Consider the following 21054-nt stretch of genomic DNA (forward strand, 5'->3'; position numbering starts at 1 on the left):
GGGTGGCTGGCATGGCTGGTTCAGGACTGATTTTCTCTGGTTCCCAGCCTCATTCAGACTAGATGTTCCTCCAGTTTTGGGAGTAAGGTACCTTCCTCTTCCTCCCCTGGCTCCTTCTGCTTCCCCAAGAATGCCCACTGTAAAACTCCCCTGCCAGAATTCCGGCTGGCCTCTACCCCGGAGCCCAGAGGCACAGCTGTGGGCAGGCAGGAGCTGTGATTCTCAGTCCCCACTCTGCCCCATCGTGCCTCAGTTTCCTTCTGCAACCAGGACACATTAGCTCTCCAAGACTCCTTCCCGCCTTGACCTGCCACTACCCCCTGCTCACACACCTCCCATGGCTCCCCATGGCCCATCAAATAAAGTCCAAGTTCCAGCTCAGAGTCTAAGCCTAGGGCCTGTCACTGGCCTAGTTCACCAGCTTCTCAGGCTCAGTCCTCAGTTTCCCTCTTCCTGTTACCAGACCTGGTTCATGCTGTTCCTTTTGCCCGGAACTCTGGCCTTCGTGGGTATCTAACCACCCTTCAACCTCTAGCCTGGTCCCCCAGCCCTCATTTCTAACAGCAGAACCAGAGAAGCAAGCAGACCCCCAAACCTGCTTGCTCCAGTTTCCGCCTCCTCAATAAACCCCCTACACTGCCATCATCTAGGATGCAAACTGGAATGATTCTGGAAATATTGGAGGGGAGAGCCACCAGGATGTCCTGACAGGTTGGACTGTAACAGGAACAGGGCTTGAGCCAGACAGCTGACCCACATGAGCAAACTGGGCCCAAGCCTCGTTCCTATCACAACTGAACCTGTCCTGGAGGCTGTCCCCTCCAATATTCTCAGAATCGAACCATTTCTCACAATCTCTACCACCATCGTCCGGGTCTGAGCCATCATCACCTCTTGCTGGGATTGTGGCAGGAGCCCCTTAGCTGGCCTCCCTGTTTCTGTCCCTCACTACCATTCCTCAGACTCTTCTCAATGCAGGAGCGAGAGAGACCTGTTAAAACCCAGGTCCCCCCTCACAGCTCAAGTCCTTACCAGGACCACGTCCTTAAGCGGCCCACCGTCCTCTCTAACCCTACCCCCCACTACTTCCCGCCAACTACACCGGATTCATCCTGTGCCTCAACATGTCAGGCACCCTCTGCCCCAGGGCCTACATGGCTCATTCCCTGATGCCATCAAGTACTGGCCGTGCCAGCCTCTCTGTGAGGCCTAATCTGATTGCCCTGTACAACACACACACACCGGTCTCCCCATCCTTCCCCCTTTTTCTCCATAGCATCACCACCTGAAATACTCTAATTTTATCATTGGATACCTTATGCCTCTCCTCCTAGAAGGTATCAGGTCTTTGTTTTATTCATTACTGTGTCACCAATAGGTAGGACAGGGCCTGACACATAGAAAATGACCAAGAATGAATGAATGCATGCATGCATGCATGTCCCATCTTTGAAGATGGCCCCTACTCAGCTCCAGCCACCTGTTACCATGCAGGACTGAAGAGCACACATTTTCACTGCTTCCTATTTTTTTCAGAGAAGTCAAATTCTAGATTTTTCTATGTGAATTACCCACATTTTAAATGTTGGCAATAGACTGTTTCAAAAACACCAATGATAAGACCCGAGCTCCCCAACTCAATACTCACAGGCCCCGTCGTCTCACCCAGCTGACGCTTCCTGCCCCGTCCCAAGCCACCTTACTTCTGACCATATTAGCCTTGGCTTGGGGCCCCTTCCCACCCTGTGAGCACCCACTCACATGGTCCTGTGCTTTGGTCACACGCACAGCCGAGCACAGAAGCAACACCCCACCTCCAGCCAGGGACAGGGTCGTTGAGTGGCAACTTCACGACTTTTATTTGTGGTGCCTGTGCTTTGTCTCGAAAATACCTTCTCCCCCTGCCCCGGACAGTGGGCGGGGAGGGGGCAGCAAAAAATAGAAGACATCCTCCCTATTGCACATGGACCCTATATAGAGGCCCACCCGGCCAAGGCCAGCGGGACTCTTGGCACATTCTTGGATCCCTGTTCAGGAATGGGAGGGGTGACTGGGTGGCATCACACGTGAAAGAGAGGGGACCTCCGGGTGGCCACTCTGATCCTGGCTACTGGTCCTACAACTTCCTGGTCCATGGTTCCTTCCTGGTCCCACCTCCAGCCCTGGTCCCCTCTTAGTGACAACCCCTACCTGGCTCAGCCTCCCACCTCCAACCTGGCCTCGGATGGCCCCCCTTGGCTCCTGGGGACTCTGTCTTCCCCTCCCAGTCTGGAGGTCCTGAAGGGAGGTTATGGCTTCTCAGAGACCCCCCCCCGAGAACCCTGTCACTCGTGTTCACACAGGGGAAGGGGTGCGTGTGGCAGAAGCAGCTGTATAAATGTGGGTGTGGGGACAGGTCCTCCAGAGTCACTTGGACAGTTTGCTGATGACACGGATCAGGGCCGCGTTCTCATCCTTGAGCCGCTGGTTGTCAGCCCGGAGGTCAGACAGAGCCTATGGGATGGAACAGGGTCAGCTGGTGGCCCTGGGCAGGCTGAGCCCATGGCCCAGAGCGCCCCATGAGGATTCACCTTCAGCTCCTCCTCCAGCTCGGCTGCCTTTCGCTCCAGGGCCCTGCGCTCCTGTAATAAATGGGGAAGGTGAAAGCAAGGCACTGGGGGTCAGGGAGGGCCAGAGGTTGAGCAGGACTGAGAAGGGTTATGAAGGGTCGGAGGGCCAGGTTAGAAGGTCAGTGTGGCCTCCTTCATCCACACCTGCCTGGACTTGTAAGGCTGGCGACACATGTCTGGCCCCACCCCAGCTGCCCTACTCACAAATCTCTCCAGCTCCAGAAGGGCAGGCCTCTCTGCAAAACGCTCCTGCCTCTGGTGGGGACAGAGAAAGCACAGAAGTCAGATAAACATCCAAACCGCAATGGCCAGGAAGAGGAAACCAACAGTGAGAAGAGGAAGGCTCCAGGCTGGACCCCACTGTAGCAGCCCACAACTGAGTCCACAAGCTCCACCCACCGCCGCCCAGGCCCTGCCATAGAGCCCTATCCCCGCCCATCAGGCCCCTCCCCTTTGAAGACAGAGCCCAGCTCTCTGACACTTCTTGCCCCCAGGAGTCCTTGCTCCATCCCCCCTGAAGGCAGAGCCCAGCTCAGACCCCACACTTCATTGCTCAAAATTCTCCCCCCCACCCCCGCATAGGGTTGCCAGGGGCCACCTGTTGGGCCTCAGCACCCTCACCTGTGTGGCGCGCTCCAGTTCCACTTTGAGCTGCGCCAGCTGCAGCGTGGTCTCGGTCAGGGCCTCGCGAAGTCTCTCATTCTCACTGCGCAGCTCTGCGTACAGCTGGGGGCACCAGGAGGAGGGGCACAGGATCAGGCCTGCTAGCTGCCAGACCCAGCTGCCGCATGTTTCCGGGGAGGGGGCCGACTGAGCCTAGGTTAGGTCACGTGAGGCAGCCAGGGCAGGGAGGGCGCAGGGACCTGGCAGGCAGAGCCAATGACAGGGGCAGTAGGGCAGGGGTGTAAAGGCCGACGTGTGGGGACTTGTGGGGTTGGTAACGGCACCGACCATGGGGTGGGATCTCGAACCTTCCTGAAGCCTCCGTCCAGCTCTTCCGATTCTGGCTGGGGTTCTGGGGTGAGGTCCTGCTGCCTGCGAGATGAGGGGCCGCTCTCAGGTATGCTGGATGGAGGCAGAGCACAATGTCAGGGGGCGCGCCCCGTGGCCATGGGTAGCCCAAAACCTGTGTGGACAGCCCAGCCCCTGCCCTGCCCACCCCATACCTGGATTCTGGGCTGATGTCCGTGGGTTCCGCCTCCTCACCCTGAAGGCGTTCAGGTGGAGTTCAGCCAGATGCCGGAAGGGGAGTTGGCCCAACCCCCACGAGCCCTCCAAAGCCCACCCACAACTCCAGCTCGCCCCGCCTGGGCCCATCCCTCACCTCAGCAGGCCCCCTCCATTCCTTGCCAACTCTGCGGTTCTCCCTGGTGGCCAGTGGTCCCTGCCCCTGCCCATCGGGGGCCTCTGCTGGGGGAGGGGCAGGAATCAGGAATCCCCTCTCTGCAGTGTCAGGGTCCTTGGGCCCAAGACCCCAGGAAAACAGGAAGACTGCAGCAGAAGGGATCGGGTGGGCTGAGGAGGGCAACCTCCCAGAAACCAGACCTCACCTCTCTGGGCAGGGCCATCAGAGTTCTCAACCCCAGGAACTCGGGGCCGCCAGGAAGGGTCCTGTGGGAGAGGGGGAGAGGGGTTAAAGGAGGGCATCTTGTGCCACCCACTGCCCAATAACCTGACCTCCACCACCTCTCACCAAGCTCTGTGGGCATGACTTCTCTGGCTCTGGAGCCTTCCCTGCGGCCTTTTCTGCTTCTTTCAGGTCGGTCAGAGTCACACCCTGCAGGGAGAGGGGATAGTCCCGCAGCTCAGGGCCCAGTACCTTCAGTCCCCTAGTCCAGGCCCCCAGCCCCTCCTCCCTCAGACCCTGGAGCCCAGGCCCCTGGCCCTTCCTCCCTCAGACCCAGGAGTCCAGGCTCCCGGCCCCTCCTCCCTCAGACCCGGGAGTCCAGTCCCCCATCCCACCCCCACACCTGTGTGGACCTCCGAGACTGGCGCATGAGACGGGAGCGAGCTTTTCGCTGGGATTCAGATTCCTCATCCCGCACCGGCATCTGGTAGGACCTGAATGAAGGGCCCCCAGCCTCAGGAACAGTCCCTTTGAGCCCTGTCCCCATCCCATGCTGACATCCTTAAGGGGAGGCAAGTTCTGTAAGTGGACTTCAACCCCTAGCAGACCCTGGGACAAACGCTCCCTGGGGAGCTCCCGCCCAAACCCTGGGCCTCCTGGGTAATGCAGTTTTCTCCCGGCCCTGAAAAGGCAGGCTTCTAGGGGGCCTCTTCACCTCCGGCGGTCCCGGGACTCCACTGTGGGTACTGCAGAAGCTGCTGGGACAGCTGGCTTTCCTGGGGAGTCAGGCTCCGGAATCCTGTAGGGAGGAGTGGAGTTATCCAAGGGAGGAGGCCTAGAGCTCTCACACCTGTGTGAATTCATTCATTCAGTAAATATTACTCAAGCTCACATTATGTGACAGGCATCGGAGATACAGCAGTGAGCAAAAGAAACAAGTGACCTCTTCCTAATGAGTCAAATCTGAGCAGAAAGGATGCAAAATAAATAATAACCATAAAAAGATTAGCTATCATTGGATATGTTAGGAGAGTAAGCATACTGGAGAAAAGAAACAGAGCAAGGGCGGGAGATGGGAGAGTGTCAGTGTCCGGACACTCCTACAATATGAGGAGAAGGTTGCAGTGGACCTCGCAAAGCAGGTGACATGAAACACGAGGGAGGGAGGGAAGGAGGGAGCAAGCCCTGTGGGTGTGAGGGGCAGAGCTAGAGCAAAGGCCCTGGGGCAGGAGTGTGCCCATGTCGGAAAGGGACAGGTGGAAGCCAAGTAGAGAGGCAATAGGAGGTCAGATCACTATGGCCTTGCAAGTTTTACTGTGAGCTTTTACTTGATACAGAAAGAGGGAAACAGAAGCAGAGTGGTGGGGAGCAGAAACCAGATCCCAGAGAGCAGATGGACTTGCTCAGGATCATGCTGACAAGGTTGGAAGCCAGACCTGCCTCCCATCCTAGAGGAGCCCTGGCCCTTGGTACTCACAGGGCAGAGGGCTCCAGTATCTTCCGGAAGGGGGTGGGGGTAATTCTGGCAAGACGGGGCTCCTTGGCCTGTGGAAAGAGAAGAAGAGGAGGGGGTAGTCTCTTCCACTAGGTGAGGCCTGGCCCCCTGCCTCTCACCCCACTCACCTGAGTGGAGGTTCCCTCCAGCCGTGAGGAGGAAGCTGAGCGCTGCAGCCCAGCCCCAGGGGTGCCCTCAGATCCCCACCTATCCGTGGGGCCCAGGGCACCAGAACTGCCCGTCTTCTGGAGGCCAAAGCGCCTGGAGAAGGGGGCATCCTTGGGGTTCTGGGAGAAGAGAAAAGTATCAGTTATGGAGAAAGGTTCCCTTTTCCCATACATTTCAAGTGTTACCAGAAGGACCACAACAAACTATTAACTCTCATCAGTCCCTGGGGTGGGTGTAGCCAAAAAAAAGTAGTCAGTTGTCCTGGAGTTTTCTGGGAACTGTAGTCTTCAAGAGGTTTACAGGATTCATGGTATGCCTCCCCTCCCTTCCCCAGGCTAGCATGGCATCCAGACTCACCGTGGGGCCCTTAGGGCTAGGGGGTGGTGGGGAGGACACTCCATTGAGGGTTCTAGATTCTGCAGGGGGTTGCTCTATCGGGTAAGATGGGAACAGTAACAAGAATATGCCAGCTGCCTCAGAACCAGCCCCTCCTCCCTCAGACCCAGGAGTCCAGGTCCAGCCCCCTCCTCCCTCAGACCCAAGGGTCCAGGCCCCCAGGTTCTCACCTGTGAGGCCTTCTCCATCATCATCATCCTGGATGAGGGGTCCCCCTGTCCCCCCAGGCCGGCGCTCCTTGGACAGGTCCTGGAGGGAGATCTTCTCTCGGCTGCTCAGACGACACACGGAGCTCCTGGTGGGGAAAGGGAGGGTGCCAGGGTCCAAGCCCTGAGAGCCTCCAGATACCCTCCCCTGCCCCCTGGACACCTCTCCTGTACCTTCGGTGTTTGCTGCTGGAGGGCACCTGGGGCTCTTGGCCCCTGCTCTGGGAGGCTGCCTTCTGGTTCCGCAGCTGCAGGGAGAAAGGGGGCTGCTGCAGAAGGGAAGAACATGGGGGTCCCTCCTGGGGCTCACGCCCCCAACATGGGGGCCACCACACACAGCTGTGCTGGCCATGCCTTTGCGGATGCTCTAAGTACGGAGAGCTCAGTTCCTGCATAGCATCGAGGGTCTGTGGACTCGTTCAAGTTTTCATACAGACAGTCACGCAGTATCCAAGACACGCGCCCTGGATCTCATGTGGGAGCACACCCTGTGCACTGCCATCATCCTCTTCTTACCCAGTCTCCTGTTTCCCAGCCTCTGCTCTCATTCTACCTCCCAGGGGTCACCTGGCCAAACTTCTCCCTGACCTATGAGCACCCAACACAGATGGGTCTGGCCATCCCAGCCCCCTCTGAGCTCACACCACAAACCTACAGCAGAGCCTGAGTCCACACCATTCACCCTCCACTCCCCGTCTTTCCAGCAGCAAGGCCCAGCCCAGTGCTAGTCGGGGGCACCCCAGGGGAGACGAGGCCCAGCGCGAGCCTGGGCAGACTACCCCATCTGCATCCCAAGGTCCATCTGGACCCCAAGCCACACCTCCTCTGGCTGCCCAGCTGTACCCTCCTCACTGGCTCTCAGTCACCAGAGGGGAGCAGCACGTCCCCAGGGCGGTGGGCATTGGGAAGATGGGGTAGGGGTGGGAGACAAGGAAGCCCAGCCTCCAAGGTGCTGACAGGAGGGGAGGGGCCCGAGACTCACGTCCTCCTGCTTCCTCGCCAGCTCCTCCAACAGGCTCAGCACGTCTTCATCAGCAAGGTCACAGGGACGCTGCCCCTGTGGGGGAAGGGAGGCCAATGGTGAAGGAGGTTTAGGGCCCTCCCCACCCCACCGCCAGTCCCAGGCAACCCCAGGCCTCACCGCATGGGTCAGTGAGTCCATGCCCCCACCATGCTCGGCCAGTAGACGGCAGGCATCCTCCACACCCCAATGGGCAGCCGCGTGCAGGGGGGTCCAGCCATCCCCATCCCGGAGCTCAGGGTCATAGCCAGCCTGGAGGAGCAGCCTGGAGGCCAGAGAGGCTTGGGGTAAAGGACCAGGACAGGGCTTCTGAGTCAAGGGCTGTGACGGCCGGCCATGCTGTGGTGGTAGTACGAGCTGTGACAGCAGTACCAGCTGTGACAGTGCTGAAACCATCCTGAGCCCCTCCCCACAAATGACCCCTCTGCTATGGGCTCTGACCCCTCCCCTGGCCCAGCAGGTCGCCTCTGGAACCCTGCTCCTTGTACCTGCAGGTGGGGGTGGGGGCCCCCAAGCCTATGAAAAGGATGAGACCCAGAAGGGGCAGCTGGGGCAGCACTGTCCTAGGAACCCGGCTGGCTTAGAGGTCTGGTTCTTGGCGGGGCTGATGCCGCCCCTGGGGACATCGGGCAGTGTCTGGAGACACTTCTAGCTGCCACAACTTAGGGGTGGATGTTGTAGCATCTAGCAGGGTGGTGCCAGGGATGCTGCTATACATCTACTGTGGACAGCCCCACAGCAAAGAATGACCTGGTACAAATGCCACCAATGCCAACACTGAGAAACCCCAGCTTAGATGCCTTTCTCCGGGGGATTATCACCCCCTTATGCCACGCGATGCAGGGAACGGCAGGGTAACAAGTCCAGGGCAACTCTGCAAACCCAGCCTAGGGCGGACATGCCTGCCGTAGAGAACTGGCGTTGGGCTGTGTCTGAGGAAGAGCTGAAGCAAGGCGGACGAGCTCGTTTATAAAGAACCTTTTTCAATGAGGTCCTCTGTGTGGCCCTGTTGACCTGGTCACTCACCTGCCCCCCGAGTTCCCTCTGTTCCAGCCCTGCTGGGTGCCCCACTATTTCCCCAAGGGTACACCCACTTTTTAAAAAATTTTTTACTCACATTTCTTAACATAACTCACAGCATAAGCATATAGAAAGAAATCACTAAGGACATAGATTTCAACAGCATGACTACAAAGTTGACCTAATAACCTACGTAGAACACTGTACCTCACAACACAATTCTTTTCCAGCCCTGCACTTGCTGTCCTCTGCCTGGTGGGTGTTCTCGGCATTTCACATGGCCACCCCTTCTCAACAGGCACACCCGTGGGCCTGACTATTGAGAGTGCGCCGACCCCCTTGCCATAGGGATCGGCTCTGGGACAGGCAGGTACCCAAGGTGGCCCAGTGAGCATCAGACCCAGGACTCTTGCTGGAACTATGGAGAATGAGGCACTCTACTTCAGGAGTGGGTACTAACCAGCTGGGACACAAGCCTGGAGCTTTTAGGGGTCATCTTAAGTACTTCATTGGAAAACCTCTCTAAAGATTCAACACAGAGGTGCGTAGAGATGGAGTTCATCTTAACTCCATTTTCATACTAAAAACAAAGTCTAATATCACAAAAGAGAAAAGCGAATTAAAGAGAGAACAGGGAGCCTGAGGATAAGAACTGGAACCAACTACTCCACAGAAGGGGGTGGGCAGCCACGTGTGGACAGAACTGAGGTGAGTGACAGAAAGGAAATACGCCCCATAACAATTTAAACTCTACATGTACCAAACAACCTAGCCTTAAAGTATCTAACACAGAAATTGATAGAACTACAAGAATGAATACGCAAAAACCACAATCATGGGTGTGTTTTTTTCAAATCACACGTACAATAACTGACAGGATAAGCAGATAGAAAGAAATCACTAAAAACATAGATTTCAATAGCATGACTATGAAGTTGACCTAACAGCCTACATAGAACACGGTGCCTCACAACACAATTCTTTTCCCTCTTACTTATACTGAGATATAAAATAAAGCAAACCAACAAATTTCAGAAATCTGGAATCATACAGACCCCATTCTCTGATCACAGTGCAATTAAGCCAGGAAATGTGTAATGAAACAATGACTATAAAATCCCATGTGTTTGGAATTTAAGGACATACTTCTAAATAATCCATGGGTCAAAGAAAGATTACACGTTGGAAAATGTTTTAAACTGAATGATAATGAAAAGCCGACACATCAGGACTTATGAGAGGAGCTAAAGCTGTATTTAGGTACATACGTGAGAAAAAGATGGAAATACACAAAACCCACAGGAGTGTAAGAAAACGAAAAAGAGCACAGTGGCCGCGCACAAAGAACAAGGGAAAGGGAGGGTCCACGCCGGCCCAGCTCACCTCATCACTTCGATGTAGCCCTTAGCAGCAGCCACATGCAGGGCTGAGGCCCCCGTGCGAGGATGCCGGGCCTCAGGCATGGCACCACCATTCAGCCAGCACCTTGTGTCATGAAGCAGCAATTCCTCCTCGGCCCGTTTGGCTGCCTCCACATCTACACCTGGAAGGACAAGGGGTGACAGATGGGACTCATACCCCAAGGTCCAGGAAGCACGGTTCAGCCCCATCCCCCTCTGCCTGTGTGCTCCTCTGGGACTCAGAGGGCCTGGATCAGCTCAGCAACTTCCCAGCTGTGCTCTGCGCATTCCAGGTTCCACTAAGAGTCTCCAACTCACTGCTGGGGCTGGGACAATGGAGATCGTAGGCCTTTTCCCATTTAACCCAAAGCATCACCTTCATCGTTATTTTTAAGTATAAAGCCTAATGTTTATTGAGCAAATCTGGCATTTGGCTACATCTAACTCTTCGTGTCACTGCCAATACAATCCTTAGCCCACCGTCTTCATGCATTTTGTCACCATTATCACTGTGATCACTCACAAGTATCATAAACAAGGCAAAGAGCCACTACACAAAGTTTTTGTATCATGAGGGCAACAGCTTTGTCCCTGTTCACAGCAGTACTAGAACAATCTGGCTTCCTTCTTAGTCAATTTCATTGTACCCAATCGGGTTCATGGAAAGCTGTACTGCATTTATAGATGCCAAAAGCAAGTTACGACTTGAAATTAAATGGAAGTTGGGCCAGCCCAGTGGCTCAGGCGGTTAGAGCTCCATGCTCCTAACTCCGAAGGCTGCCGATTCGATTCCCACATGGGCCAGTGGGTTCTCAACCACAAGGTTGCCAGTTCAATCCCTGAGTCCCACAAGGGATGGTGGGCTCTGCCCCCTGCAACTAAGATTGAACACGGCACCTTGAGCTGAGCTGCCTCCCGGGTGGCTCAGTTGGTTGGAGTGCGGGCTCTCAACCACAGGGTTGCCAGTTCGACTCCCGCAAGGGATGGTGGGCTGCGCCCCCTGCAACTAGCAACAGCAACTGGACCTGGAGCTGAGCTGCGCCCTCCACAACTAAGACTGAAAGGTCAACAACTTGACTTGGGAAAAAAAGTCCTGGAAGTACACACTGTTCCCCAATAAAGTCCTGTCCCCCTTCCCCAATAAAATCTTCAAATAAATAAATAAATAAATGGAAGTTGATTTGGGACCAAAATAGCCTTGTTGAGGTTGGAATATTACCTGTGACTTGTGACTGAGAATCTGTATTCGTTTAATTCTTAAACTATTGAGGCAAGAGTAAAAATTGTCTTTCAATCTCTCACCTGGGAAGTTTTTTACTATGATCTTTTCAATTGTGAAATTTCTCACAAAGTACAGTGTGGAGCTGCGCTGTCCTGAGCAGCAGCTGTCAGCCACATGTAGCCACTGAGCACTGGAAGCCGGGAGCTATTAGGGGCCATCTGAAGCACCTCATTGCCAGTTGAACTGAGATGTGCCATAAATGTAAAACACGCTGCATTTCAAAGGATGGGGAAAATATGCAGCAACTCATTAATGGTTTTTTAAAACATTGATCCCATGATGTTTTAGATACACTGGGTGAAACAAAATGTACTACTAAAGTTAATTTCACCTGTTTCTTTTTACTTTTTTAAATGCACGTACTTGAAAATTTTCACTTACACTTGTGGCTTACGTTGGCTTTCCATTGGACAGCACTGGCAAAGAACCCCGCTTACCACCACTTGGCTTAAAATTTTTAAACGACAGAAACACCAGAAGCCTCCTCATCGATCTCATCCGACTCTTGCGACCCCCAAGCTAATGACCATCATGAATTTGCTTTTGTTAACGTGTATTTTGTTATATCCTTACTGCATATCCTTACTGCGTATATTGTAAACTTCTGCCCTAAGGCAACATGTGGGATTCCTAGAAACAATCCCCGCCATCCACACCTGAGGATCAAATCCACCCAGGTCCAGGCTTCGTGTTGGCACCACCTGGTGACCTGTGCACTACTTTTGGGTTTCCTGGCTGGCGGCACTGGACAGTGGCAGCTATTCCAGGAATGTCTGGTTGGTTAGGGCCCATCTCTTGGGCTCAGTCTAAGGTAGAGAGGCCTGGAGAGCACTGGGGACTCAGGAATCTGCCCTCTCCCTCACCCTCTGCCAATTCCTTAAAGGGAATCACCTACACCCAATCCAATTGCAGCTGAAGAGCCTGACTTCAGGGAGGGGAAGGGCCGAGTTTGCTGACTTACTCAGCAACCAATTAGTACAGTATTCTTAGTACCATGTTCACATGCATCCTTCTCAAATTTGCTTTCTGCACAGATCTGCCTTTGTCTATCGACAGAGTTCAAGATCCGGGTCTGCAAACTGCATGCTGGGTGAGCAGGCCACCTGTTTCGATTTTTACTTTTGTTGTGGTAATATAAAGATAACATAAAATTTACCAATTTCGCTATTTTAAAGTGTACAATTCCATGGTATTTAGGACACTCACAATGCTTTGCAACCATCATACTACCTAGTTCCTGAACTTTTTCATCTCCCCAAACAGAAACCCGTACCCATTGAGCGGTCACTCTCCACCTCCCTCCCCCAGCCCTGGCAACCACCAGTCTACTTTCTGTCACTATGGATTTGCCCGTTCTGAAAAGCCACCTGTGTTTGTCAATAAAGTTTAATTGGAACACGGCCATGCCCACTCACTTATGAGTACATACAGTCCCTGGCTGCTTTTCCCACTATGGCAGCAGTGAGGTAGAGTGGGCCAAACATGACAGCACATCCTGCAAAGCTTAAATTGTTGTGCAGCCATTCTCACCATCCATCTCCATGACTCTCTTCATCTTACAAAATGAAAACTCTGTGCCCATGAAACAGTAACTCCCCCAACCCCTGGTCACCCCCATTCTATTTTCTGTCTGTATGAATTTGACTACTGGGCACCTCATATAAGTGGAATTATAGACAGTGTTTGCATTTTTTGTGACTGGCTTATTTCACTGAGCATGTCCTCACGGTTCACTGACGATGTAGCACGTGTCCTTCCTTCTCAGGCTGAAAGTATTCCATCGTATGGCCTGGATGAACGACATTTTCTTTGTCCGTCACCTGTCGATGGACACAGCAGCTTCCACCTTTTAGCTGCCGTGCGTAATGCTGCTGTGCACGTGGCTGCACAAACTGTCTCTCTGGCCTGAGCCAGGCCGTAATGGGCTTCTGGTCCTTGCAAAGAATCGTACCTAATTCAGCTGAGCCAACTGGACCATGGCCTTCATGCGGTGCGCTCCGGGTAACTGGCCGAGCGGATCAGACCCTTTCAGTGACCAGCAGTCCCCAAGAGAGGGAGACAGCAAGTAAGGCGGGGCAGCAAAGGGGACAGTTGTGCTTGAGAAAGAAACCAAGGCTGAGCTCTCAGCAGCATCCACAGCACTGATGCCTTCCTTCCAGGAGTCTCCAGCCTCTGTCCACATCCGTCTTCTGCCCCAGCCCTGCTGTAAGCAGCTGCCAGGGTTACACTTCAGCCGGCACCTGTCTGGAGGCCCAGCACACATAGGGGTTCTCCATCTTCCAGATATGTCCCTCGGTGAGGCAAGAGTCGTTGTCCTCCTTGCAGCTGGGGTTCAGCCTGCGAACTGGGATCTGCTGAGGTCTCCATGTGAAGACGAAGGTTGTGCAGCCACGTAGCAGAGGCCCCCGGATTCCAGAGGCAGTGACAGCAGTGGCCTTCACAGCAGGGTCACAACCCCAGCAGTGCAGCTGAGGGTTCTCCCAACGGTACCATTGGCCTTTGCCCTACAAGCCAACCTCCCCCAACCTTCTCCTCACCCCACAAAGGGGAACATGGACCCCCTTCAGAAGCTGATGAGCACTATGGGCAATGCCTGAAGAAAAATCCAGAATGTCCAAGAGTTCATGGACCTTGCCATTCTCATGCCCCCAGGGTGGACATCCACAGAAGCAGCCTCCACACACTGCCCTACAGACTCCTTTTTATTACGAAGGGAGGAAGATGCCTCCGCCGAGAGCTACCTGGCTGAAGCCCTGAACAAAGGTTAAGGTTAACATCACCAGTAATGGGGCAGTCTCCTGGAGTGACTGCACGTCCTGAACCAGAGGAAAAGGCTACCTGCCCAATAGATAACAGTGGTCCTGACGCTGCTGGGAGAGTAACATTGTCATGTCCCATGCAGTTACTAGAAGTGTCCTTGCTCTAGGAGACACTGGCTCCAGTGTCCGGTGGAGGTTACAGTGTCTGCAATACAGTCTCAAAATGTTTCAGGAAAGAGGGAGGGAGCCACCGAGGGATGGAGGGAATGAAAAAAAGAAAAAGGGGAAAGAGGGAAGAAAAAGGAGAAAGGAAGGAAAAAGACGCAAATTAATGTATGGAGAGGGGAGGAAAAGGGGAAAGGGGGAGGGGGAGCACACACAAATGTGCCAAACAGTTACAAAACTGATAAATCTGTATTTTATGATTCCACTTATACAAAACATCCAAAACTGGCAAACCTAGAGAAACAGAAAGCTGATGGGTGGTTTCCTGGGATGAGAGTGACGGGGGATCAGAGGTAATGGCTAAGGGATGCAGGGTTTCTTTCGGGGTGATCGAAATCATCTATATCAGTGTGGTTGTGGGTGCACAGCACTGAATATACTAAAAAGCACCAGACTGGACACTCAAGGGTGAGCTGGACGGACTGGGAATCATATCTCCATAAAGCTCCTACAACGCGGGGGGACCTCAGTGAAGGGCACAGGAGACTCATACTATTGTCACAACCTTTCTCTAAGTTTCAAGTTTTTCAAACTAAACAGTGGAAGGAGAGGAGGGAGAAGACCCAGCTCTGTCTTTGCTTTCTTAACCAAAGCAGGGCTCCTGAGACCCAGATGTCAACTCCATGCGTCCCGCTAGAGCCTTGTTAGCCAGCGGGGCTGTCTCACGGTCTCGGGCACTGAACTGCATAGGGCCAGGCCCTGACCCTTCCCATCCTGGCCTGTAGCTGGGAATCTGGGCATCACTGCAGACACCCCATAGTGTTTCTTCATTTACTCGAGGCCCAGGACTCCTGCGGGGGTCCCACAGGCGCCGCAAGCCCCAAGATCCTGTGAAGCTGTTCATGTCCCACAGCCAAGCCAACCTGCCCTGCATCCTCTGCTGCCAGGCCACAGCCTGCCCCATGCTGCCTCATGTCAACTTGTCCTAGATGGCTTTTAGGTGTGTGGGGAGGGTCGCGAGCAGCTCTGAAAACCTGCTGGAACCAACACATGCCCTCCTTAGAAAAATAAACAGAGCCAGTCACCGAGTTTTTTTGGGTACTGGACAGCATACTAAGGACCCCTGGGGTTCAGTGAGCCTGAGCATGGGGGGACCAGTCCCCAGGGGCCCTCAGCAAACAGTCCTGAGAACACCTGCAGCGGGGGTGGATGGGGTGGAGTGTCCCACAATCCCACCCCTGGAAAAGCGCCCCTCAGTGTCCTCAGTTACTCAGATGGTAAAACGACAATGCAGGTCAATGTCAGTCTGAGCTCTTAATTCTGTGCCCAGTGGTGGCACAAGCACTTTATACGACCACTCATTTAAGGGGCCAAGCAACCCCTGGGGTAGGTGCTGACACCCCCACTTCACCCCCACTGAGGCACAGAGGGAGTCAGAGTCCCAGGAAATGGAGGGGCCGGCCTCTGAGCCCCGGCAGCCTGACTCCCAGGCACTGGAGAGGAGCCCGGCCCCCAGCGGCCCCCGGGCCCACCTCGGTGGGCGATCTCCGCCTTCAGGAGCCCCTCCATGGCATCGGACTCGGCCAGGTCCAGGGGCAGGTCCCCGTCACTGTTCACGGCAGCAATGTTGGCCCCGTGGCTCAGGAGGTACCTGGAGGTGGGAGGAGGTCAGGGCCGAGGGGTCCGAGCCCCGGCCCCACTGTCGGTGCTGCCCACCCTCCCCCGCCTCACCTGGCGATGTCCAGGTAACCACAGGAGGCGGCCACATGCAGGGGCGTCCAGCCCTCGTTGTCTGCCTGGTTCACCGTGGCGCCCTGCTCAACCAGGAAGTGCACCACCTCCAGGTTCTCATCAATGCAGGCCTGGGGGGGGGGAGCGGCTGTCAGCGTCCCCCTCATCCACACACCACACACCCACCCAGGTGGGGCTCCTGACAGGGACCGTGGGATAGATCCAGGGGCTAAGTCACCATGACATTCAAGGAAGAGACCCCGATGGCTCTGGGACAGGCTCTGAAAGGTACCAGCCAGGCCCCTGAGGCCCCTCCAGCCACCCAGCTGTTAGAGACACCCCTGGCTTCCCAATGGTTAGGTGAGCCAGGCCTTTGGAGTGCAGTGAAGACCATGAGAGGGGGTTTCCCAGCTGCCTGCAAGCAGGAAGCAGATGGAGAAGAGAGGGAGCTTCTCATCCAGGTGTAGGAATCCTGAATAGTGCTTGTCAGATGTGACCTACCCCACAGCCACACCAACGGGATGTGGCTCCCAGTGATGAACAGAAGGAAAAGGCTCAGCCCGTCCTCCCTCAGACCCAGCAGATACCCTCCAGGAACTGACCATGGCCCCCCTTGCATCCTGAGGGGAGAACTGAGCCCCTGGAGCCCAAGGCTGTTGCAGGGCTGCTAAAGTCACCAGGTCCCTGAGAATGTGGGGCAGAGTGAGGGACTCCTGTAGTGGGACAGGAGGCGGCATCAGTGTGTGCCGAGGCCTGGGGCCCGAGAGGCTGCAGCTCCCACACACCGAGGGTCCACTATGCACAGGAAGCTGTGCCCAGGGGTCTCTGCGGGCATCTTCCCCATGCCTTTTGCTGTCAGGGTTCTGTTTTACAGAGGAGGAATCAAAGCTCCAGAGACAAAAGCCCCAGGACGCACACAAACACTGGGTGGGCACTGACCCTGAGCAGGTCCGTGGGAGGTGGGTGGAGTTCGACCCCCGGGTCTTCCAGGTAAATTAACCCAACTCCCTCACCTCTCCCAAACTGCCCATCTGGAGAGGGAGGAAGCCCCGAGGGCCAAGAGCATGAAGTCATGGAAACTCAGGCTGTGAGAGGGGGGCCACACGTGCCCTGGGAACGGGATGAACTCTGGGCTCCGTTTATTTCCACTCTGTTGTCATGGCAATGGGGAAGGGGGGTAAGGAGGGAGATGGGCCTTTCCCTTTCAAGGACCTGGCCCTGCACAGGCATCCATGTGAAAGATGCCTGAGGCCTGGGCACCAGCGATCCAAGAATCCAGGCCCTAGCCCCTCCTCCCTCAGACCCAGGAGGCCATGTCCTCAGCCTCTCCTACTAATCCAGACCCCAGACTCTAGCCACGAATTCATAAAGCAATTTCGGGAAGGGGAAGAGTATACCAGCCTCATCAGGTGGTTGCCAAACTGGCCTGAGGTGGGGACTAAAGTTTGAGAACTCCTGGGGACACAAGCAGGGCAGGGAGCTGAGGCCTGGGGACCCAGTCGGGGAGTATTCAGAACAGAACCCACAGCCCAGGCGGAGAAACCAGAATCCACAGCCCAAGGACTCAAACCAGACGGAGGAGCAGCCATCCCAGTCTGCCTGGGACTGGGGGCTTCCTGGGCCCTGGGATTCTCAGTGCTAACACCAGGCCAGTGTTGGGGCAAACCTGCATGGGGTGGTCACCCCACACCCAGCTCCCCCGCTGGCTGGCCCCGCTGGTTGGACCTGAGGTGGGAACTTCCCCTCCATGAACCTCAGATGCCCTAACCCTTCAGGTCTCCTCAGAGCCCTGGCAGCAAGTTATCATGTGCTGGCCTGAGGTGGGAGAGGGATCCCACTTGAGAGGCAGCATGCTGGACAAGGCAACAAGACCGGAGTGGCCTTTTGCAGGGTCCAGGCCAAGGGGATGCTGGGTAATGGGGCTTGGCCTGAAGAGCAGGGCCAGGAACCCCTTAGAGAAGGTCCAGGGGAGCCAGAAACACGGACGGTGGTGAAGGGGGACACTGAAGCCTGAGGTCCCTCTCCTGGGCTAGCCAACCTCTGAGAACCTACAAGGCCTCAGGGAAGCAGAACCCTCCTCTGAGTGGAAGAAAATGTCCTCCTGGATGGCACTAGGGCCTCTGCCAGGAATAGGCCTGGGGGTGGGGAAGAAAAGGGGGAAAGGAGTAGCACTTAGACCAGGGGCAGCAACTCCCTAGCTAACCACCTAGGGTGCTTCCTGAAGGGAGTTCTACACACACACAACCTCCCTCCTTCACCAGCGCCCTGCCAGGGAGGACACGTCGACTGGCCCCATTTTCCAGATAAGAAAACTGAGGCACAGAAAGACGAGACACTAATTCAAGGTCACAAAGTTGAGAAGCTGAGATCAGAACTCAGGGTTCTTCTGTTTTCCTGACCTGCTCCTCTTCCTGGGAACCTGAGAAGAGGGACACTGCAAGCATCCACTCCATCAGCCTGCCCCCTGCCAACCTTTCCTTCCCAGGGTCCTCTCCAGCTCCATCAGTAACCAAACCCTAGGGGCTGTGGCAGGGGGGAAAGGGCTGGGACTGGATCAATATTAAGAGACTAAGAAGGAGATGGCCTCAGAAATAAGGAGAGGGAATGGAGGCTCTCCTGTGGCCAGTCCTGTCCCTGGTGGTGGGTGGGGGAGCAGGGAGGAAAGGGAGATAGAGAAAAGCATCCAGAACCAGAAGAACTCTGAAGCATAACATGGCCTGGTTCATGACACAGGGACACCGGAGGCAGCAGCCAGGGTGTCTTGGAAGAGCACGGGTGCCCAGGTTGTAGAAGGAGAGGACTAACAGGGTTACAGAACCCTTGAGAAATGACATGACAGACGGGTAGGAGAGATTGCAGTCTATGGGAAGGAGAAGCTGCCCTAATCCACAGAGGGGGGATCCAGGCAGAGAAAGCAAGATGACCAGAGGATGGAGAGGTCGCCCAAAGCCAGGAAGAGGCAGGTGCTTTGAGGTTGCCTATAAAAAGAGGGATGAGGCAGGTCTAACCAAGGGAAGGGCAGACAGAGGAAGAGGAGGAGGTACCTGAAGGAGAAACATCCCTGACGTATGATGGGAGGCAAGAGGTGGCACAGGCCCCAGGAGGGCATCCCATCAGACGTTAAGAGGGCACGGGAGTGGATGGGGGCAGGGTGCCCCAGACAAAGGAAGCATCCACTTCAAGGATACAGAGCTGGAAGGTAGTGTGAACATTCAGGAAAGAGCATCCTTAGACAGTAATAGATGGCACAGACTACGGGGAATAAGGAGGAACCTGAAAGAAGTGGCATGGAAAGATCTGGGCCCGGCCAAAGAGCTGGCCCAGGCCAGAGACCCGGAGAGGAGGAAGAGCAGGCCCAGGAAAGAGGATGCTCCTCAGTGAAAGTGGCAACTGCCTGGAAGGAGGGGCAACAGTGGGCCAGAGGGGGTGCCAGTATTGCCGGAAGAAGTGGCACAGACTCAGGAAAGAATTAGAGGGCGTTGTAGAGGTGGCATCGGTGGAGGTGGCACAGATGAGACTAGTAAAAGGCCATTCAGGGTCAGGCGAGAACAGCGCAGTGACAAGACCAGAGCCAGTGAGATGGCCAGACTGGGGCCGTCAGCAATGGCTGGGGTCCAGGAAGAGGGCAGCACAGGGTGGCAAACACCAGGGCCAGCTCCAGTGGCTCAGGATTGGAAGAGGGGAGCTCGAGGTGGGTGGGATGGGAAAGGGGACTCAGACAAGGGGTCAGCACAGTATGGCATGGACCCGGGGCGGCATCGCCGGTGCAGACCAGAACTGGCAACGGTGACTCCGGACTGGGGAGGTTGGTGGCGCAGACCGAAGGCAGACGAGGCCCAGGAAGGGGCGGGGGGCGCTGACCTGGTGCAGGGCGCTGATGCCATCGGCGTTGGTGGAGTCGAGCACTGCGCGGGCGGGCGGTGGGGCAGCTGGGTCCGGCTCGGCGCCGGGGCCGGGGTCCGCGGCGCGCAGCATCAGGCGCGCCTCGTCCAAGTCGCCGCCCGCACAGGCTGCCAGGAACTCGGCGGCGCGCTCGAAACGTACGGTGCGGGAGCGCCGCTCCCCGGGGCCCGGCTCGGCGCCCGCCCGCGCCCCCCACTGCCGCAGCTGCTCCCGCCGCCGCTCGCGGGCTGCCGTCGCCGCCGCCCCAGGACCCGCCCCCGGGCCGTCCTCGCCTGACATCGCGCCGCCCGCCCGCCCCTGAGCGAGCAAGCGAGCGAGCGCCGAGCTCCGAGTCGCGGCCGCCGCCCGCCGCGGGGCCGCCGGGAACTACCGCTCACCACCGCGCAGTCAGCCGGAGGAACTGCCGGCCCTTGTTCGGCCCGTGACGTCACCGCGCTGACCCGGGGCACGCTGGGAAATGCAGTCCGCAGCCCAGAGAGAGCCGCGGGGAGCGCTGGGAAATGGAGTCTACAAGCAGAAATTGCTAATGGCAACATTCTGGCCTCAATATGCTCCGAGGCACACTGGGAAGTCCGCTGCTTCCAGGGGTCAAATGGAAATCCGATTGAGGGAATTCTCCGGGAAACGCTGGAAAATGAAGTCTAAGGGCTGGAGGTGTATTCCGGAGCATGCTGGGCAATGTAGTTCACAGTATCTAAGGGCAGGGACCTGGTTGGAAAGGGACACACTCGACGGCCCGGGAGCCCTAAAAGATGGAGAACTAATTTTCCCATACACTTTATCACCTTTCCTCATACCATATGACTTACTTATTTGGGCTAGTTGAAGTCTGCTCCCTTTAACTAGAAATAAGCTGCAGGAAGATAGAGATTTATTTTGTCTCCGGCGTGCACTCCTTGTTCCCAGAGCCTGTAACTTAGCCTAATGGTACGCGACCGAAAATGGTTTTTGAATGAATGGATTCCCTAGGTCGTGGGAAACACCAGGGCACCATGGGAAATTGAGTCCGCAACCACTAAATCATACAAGACACTTCACCTCCAAGGCTCCCACGGTGGCCGCCCAGGGCATGCTGGGAAATTAATTTTGCGGCACAAAAGTCACGGCATCGCTTAACAGCCTCAGAGCATACTGGGAAATATAGTCCGCAGGACCACGCCCCTAACGGCTCTGCTGGTCCTTAAGCAGGGCCCCAAAGCACCAACAGAAATCAGGCTCAATGCCAAGAGAAGCTCAGAGTCCCTGATGGCAACCCCTGGATCACATCAGAAAAGGAACCCAAGGGGCGGAATCCACAATGACAGCGCCCCCAGAATACGTTGGCCCGCCCTT

General features: G+C 55.8%; 1 protein-coding gene across 2 annotated transcripts; it reads right to left on the reverse strand.

Moving 5' to 3' along the window:
* Positions 1-1835: 1835 nt before the first annotated feature.
* Positions 1836-20114, reverse strand: PPP1R12C (protein phosphatase 1 regulatory subunit 12C). 2 transcript variants are annotated; one of them, XM_019710956.2, is made up of 22 exons: positions 19681-20114; positions 15820-15950; positions 15621-15739; positions 9866-10025; positions 7583-7727; positions 7424-7498; positions 6616-6689; positions 6406-6530; positions 6197-6270; positions 5800-5958; positions 5654-5721; positions 4892-4975; positions 4580-4670; positions 4303-4386; positions 4160-4220; positions 3934-4019; positions 3776-3816; positions 3581-3674; positions 3231-3335; positions 2814-2864; positions 2571-2621; positions 1836-2493 (listed from the first exon to the last, which is right to left on the reverse strand). In XM_019710956.2, exons 1-22 carry the CDS (start codon positions 19999-20001, stop codon positions 2407-2409), a joined length of 2286 nt encoding a protein of 761 aa, XP_019566515.2. In that variant the 5' UTR covers positions 20002-20114; the 3' UTR covers positions 1836-2406. The 2 variants fall into 2 exon arrangements, with proteins under 2 accessions (XP_019566515.2, XP_019566516.2); XM_019710957.2 differs by having other exon boundaries at positions 3934-4016; positions 19681-20113.
* Between the last annotated feature and the right edge of the window lie 940 nt (positions 20115-21054).

Source organism: Rhinolophus sinicus, linkage group LG11 (assembly GCF_036562045.2).
Source record: "Rhinolophus sinicus isolate RSC01 linkage group LG11, ASM3656204v1, whole genome shotgun sequence".
Lineage (NCBI taxonomy): Eukaryota > Metazoa > Chordata > Mammalia > Chiroptera > Rhinolophidae > Rhinolophus > Rhinolophus sinicus.

Coding starts and splice junctions, on each gene's coding strand:
- PPP1R12C (XM_019710956.2), bottom strand. CDS start 20,001: ATGTCAGGCGAGGACGGCCCGGGGGCGGGTCCTGGGGCGGCGGCGACG. Junction 4,671..4,891: donor GAGTCCCGGGACCGCCGGAG/GTGAAGAGGCCC, acceptor CCCTTCATTCAG/GTCCTACCAGATGCCGGTGC. Junction 3,336..3,580: donor TGGACGGAGGCTTCAGGAAG/GTTCGAGATCCC, acceptor TGGTGCCCCCAG/CTGTACGCAGAGCTGCGCAG.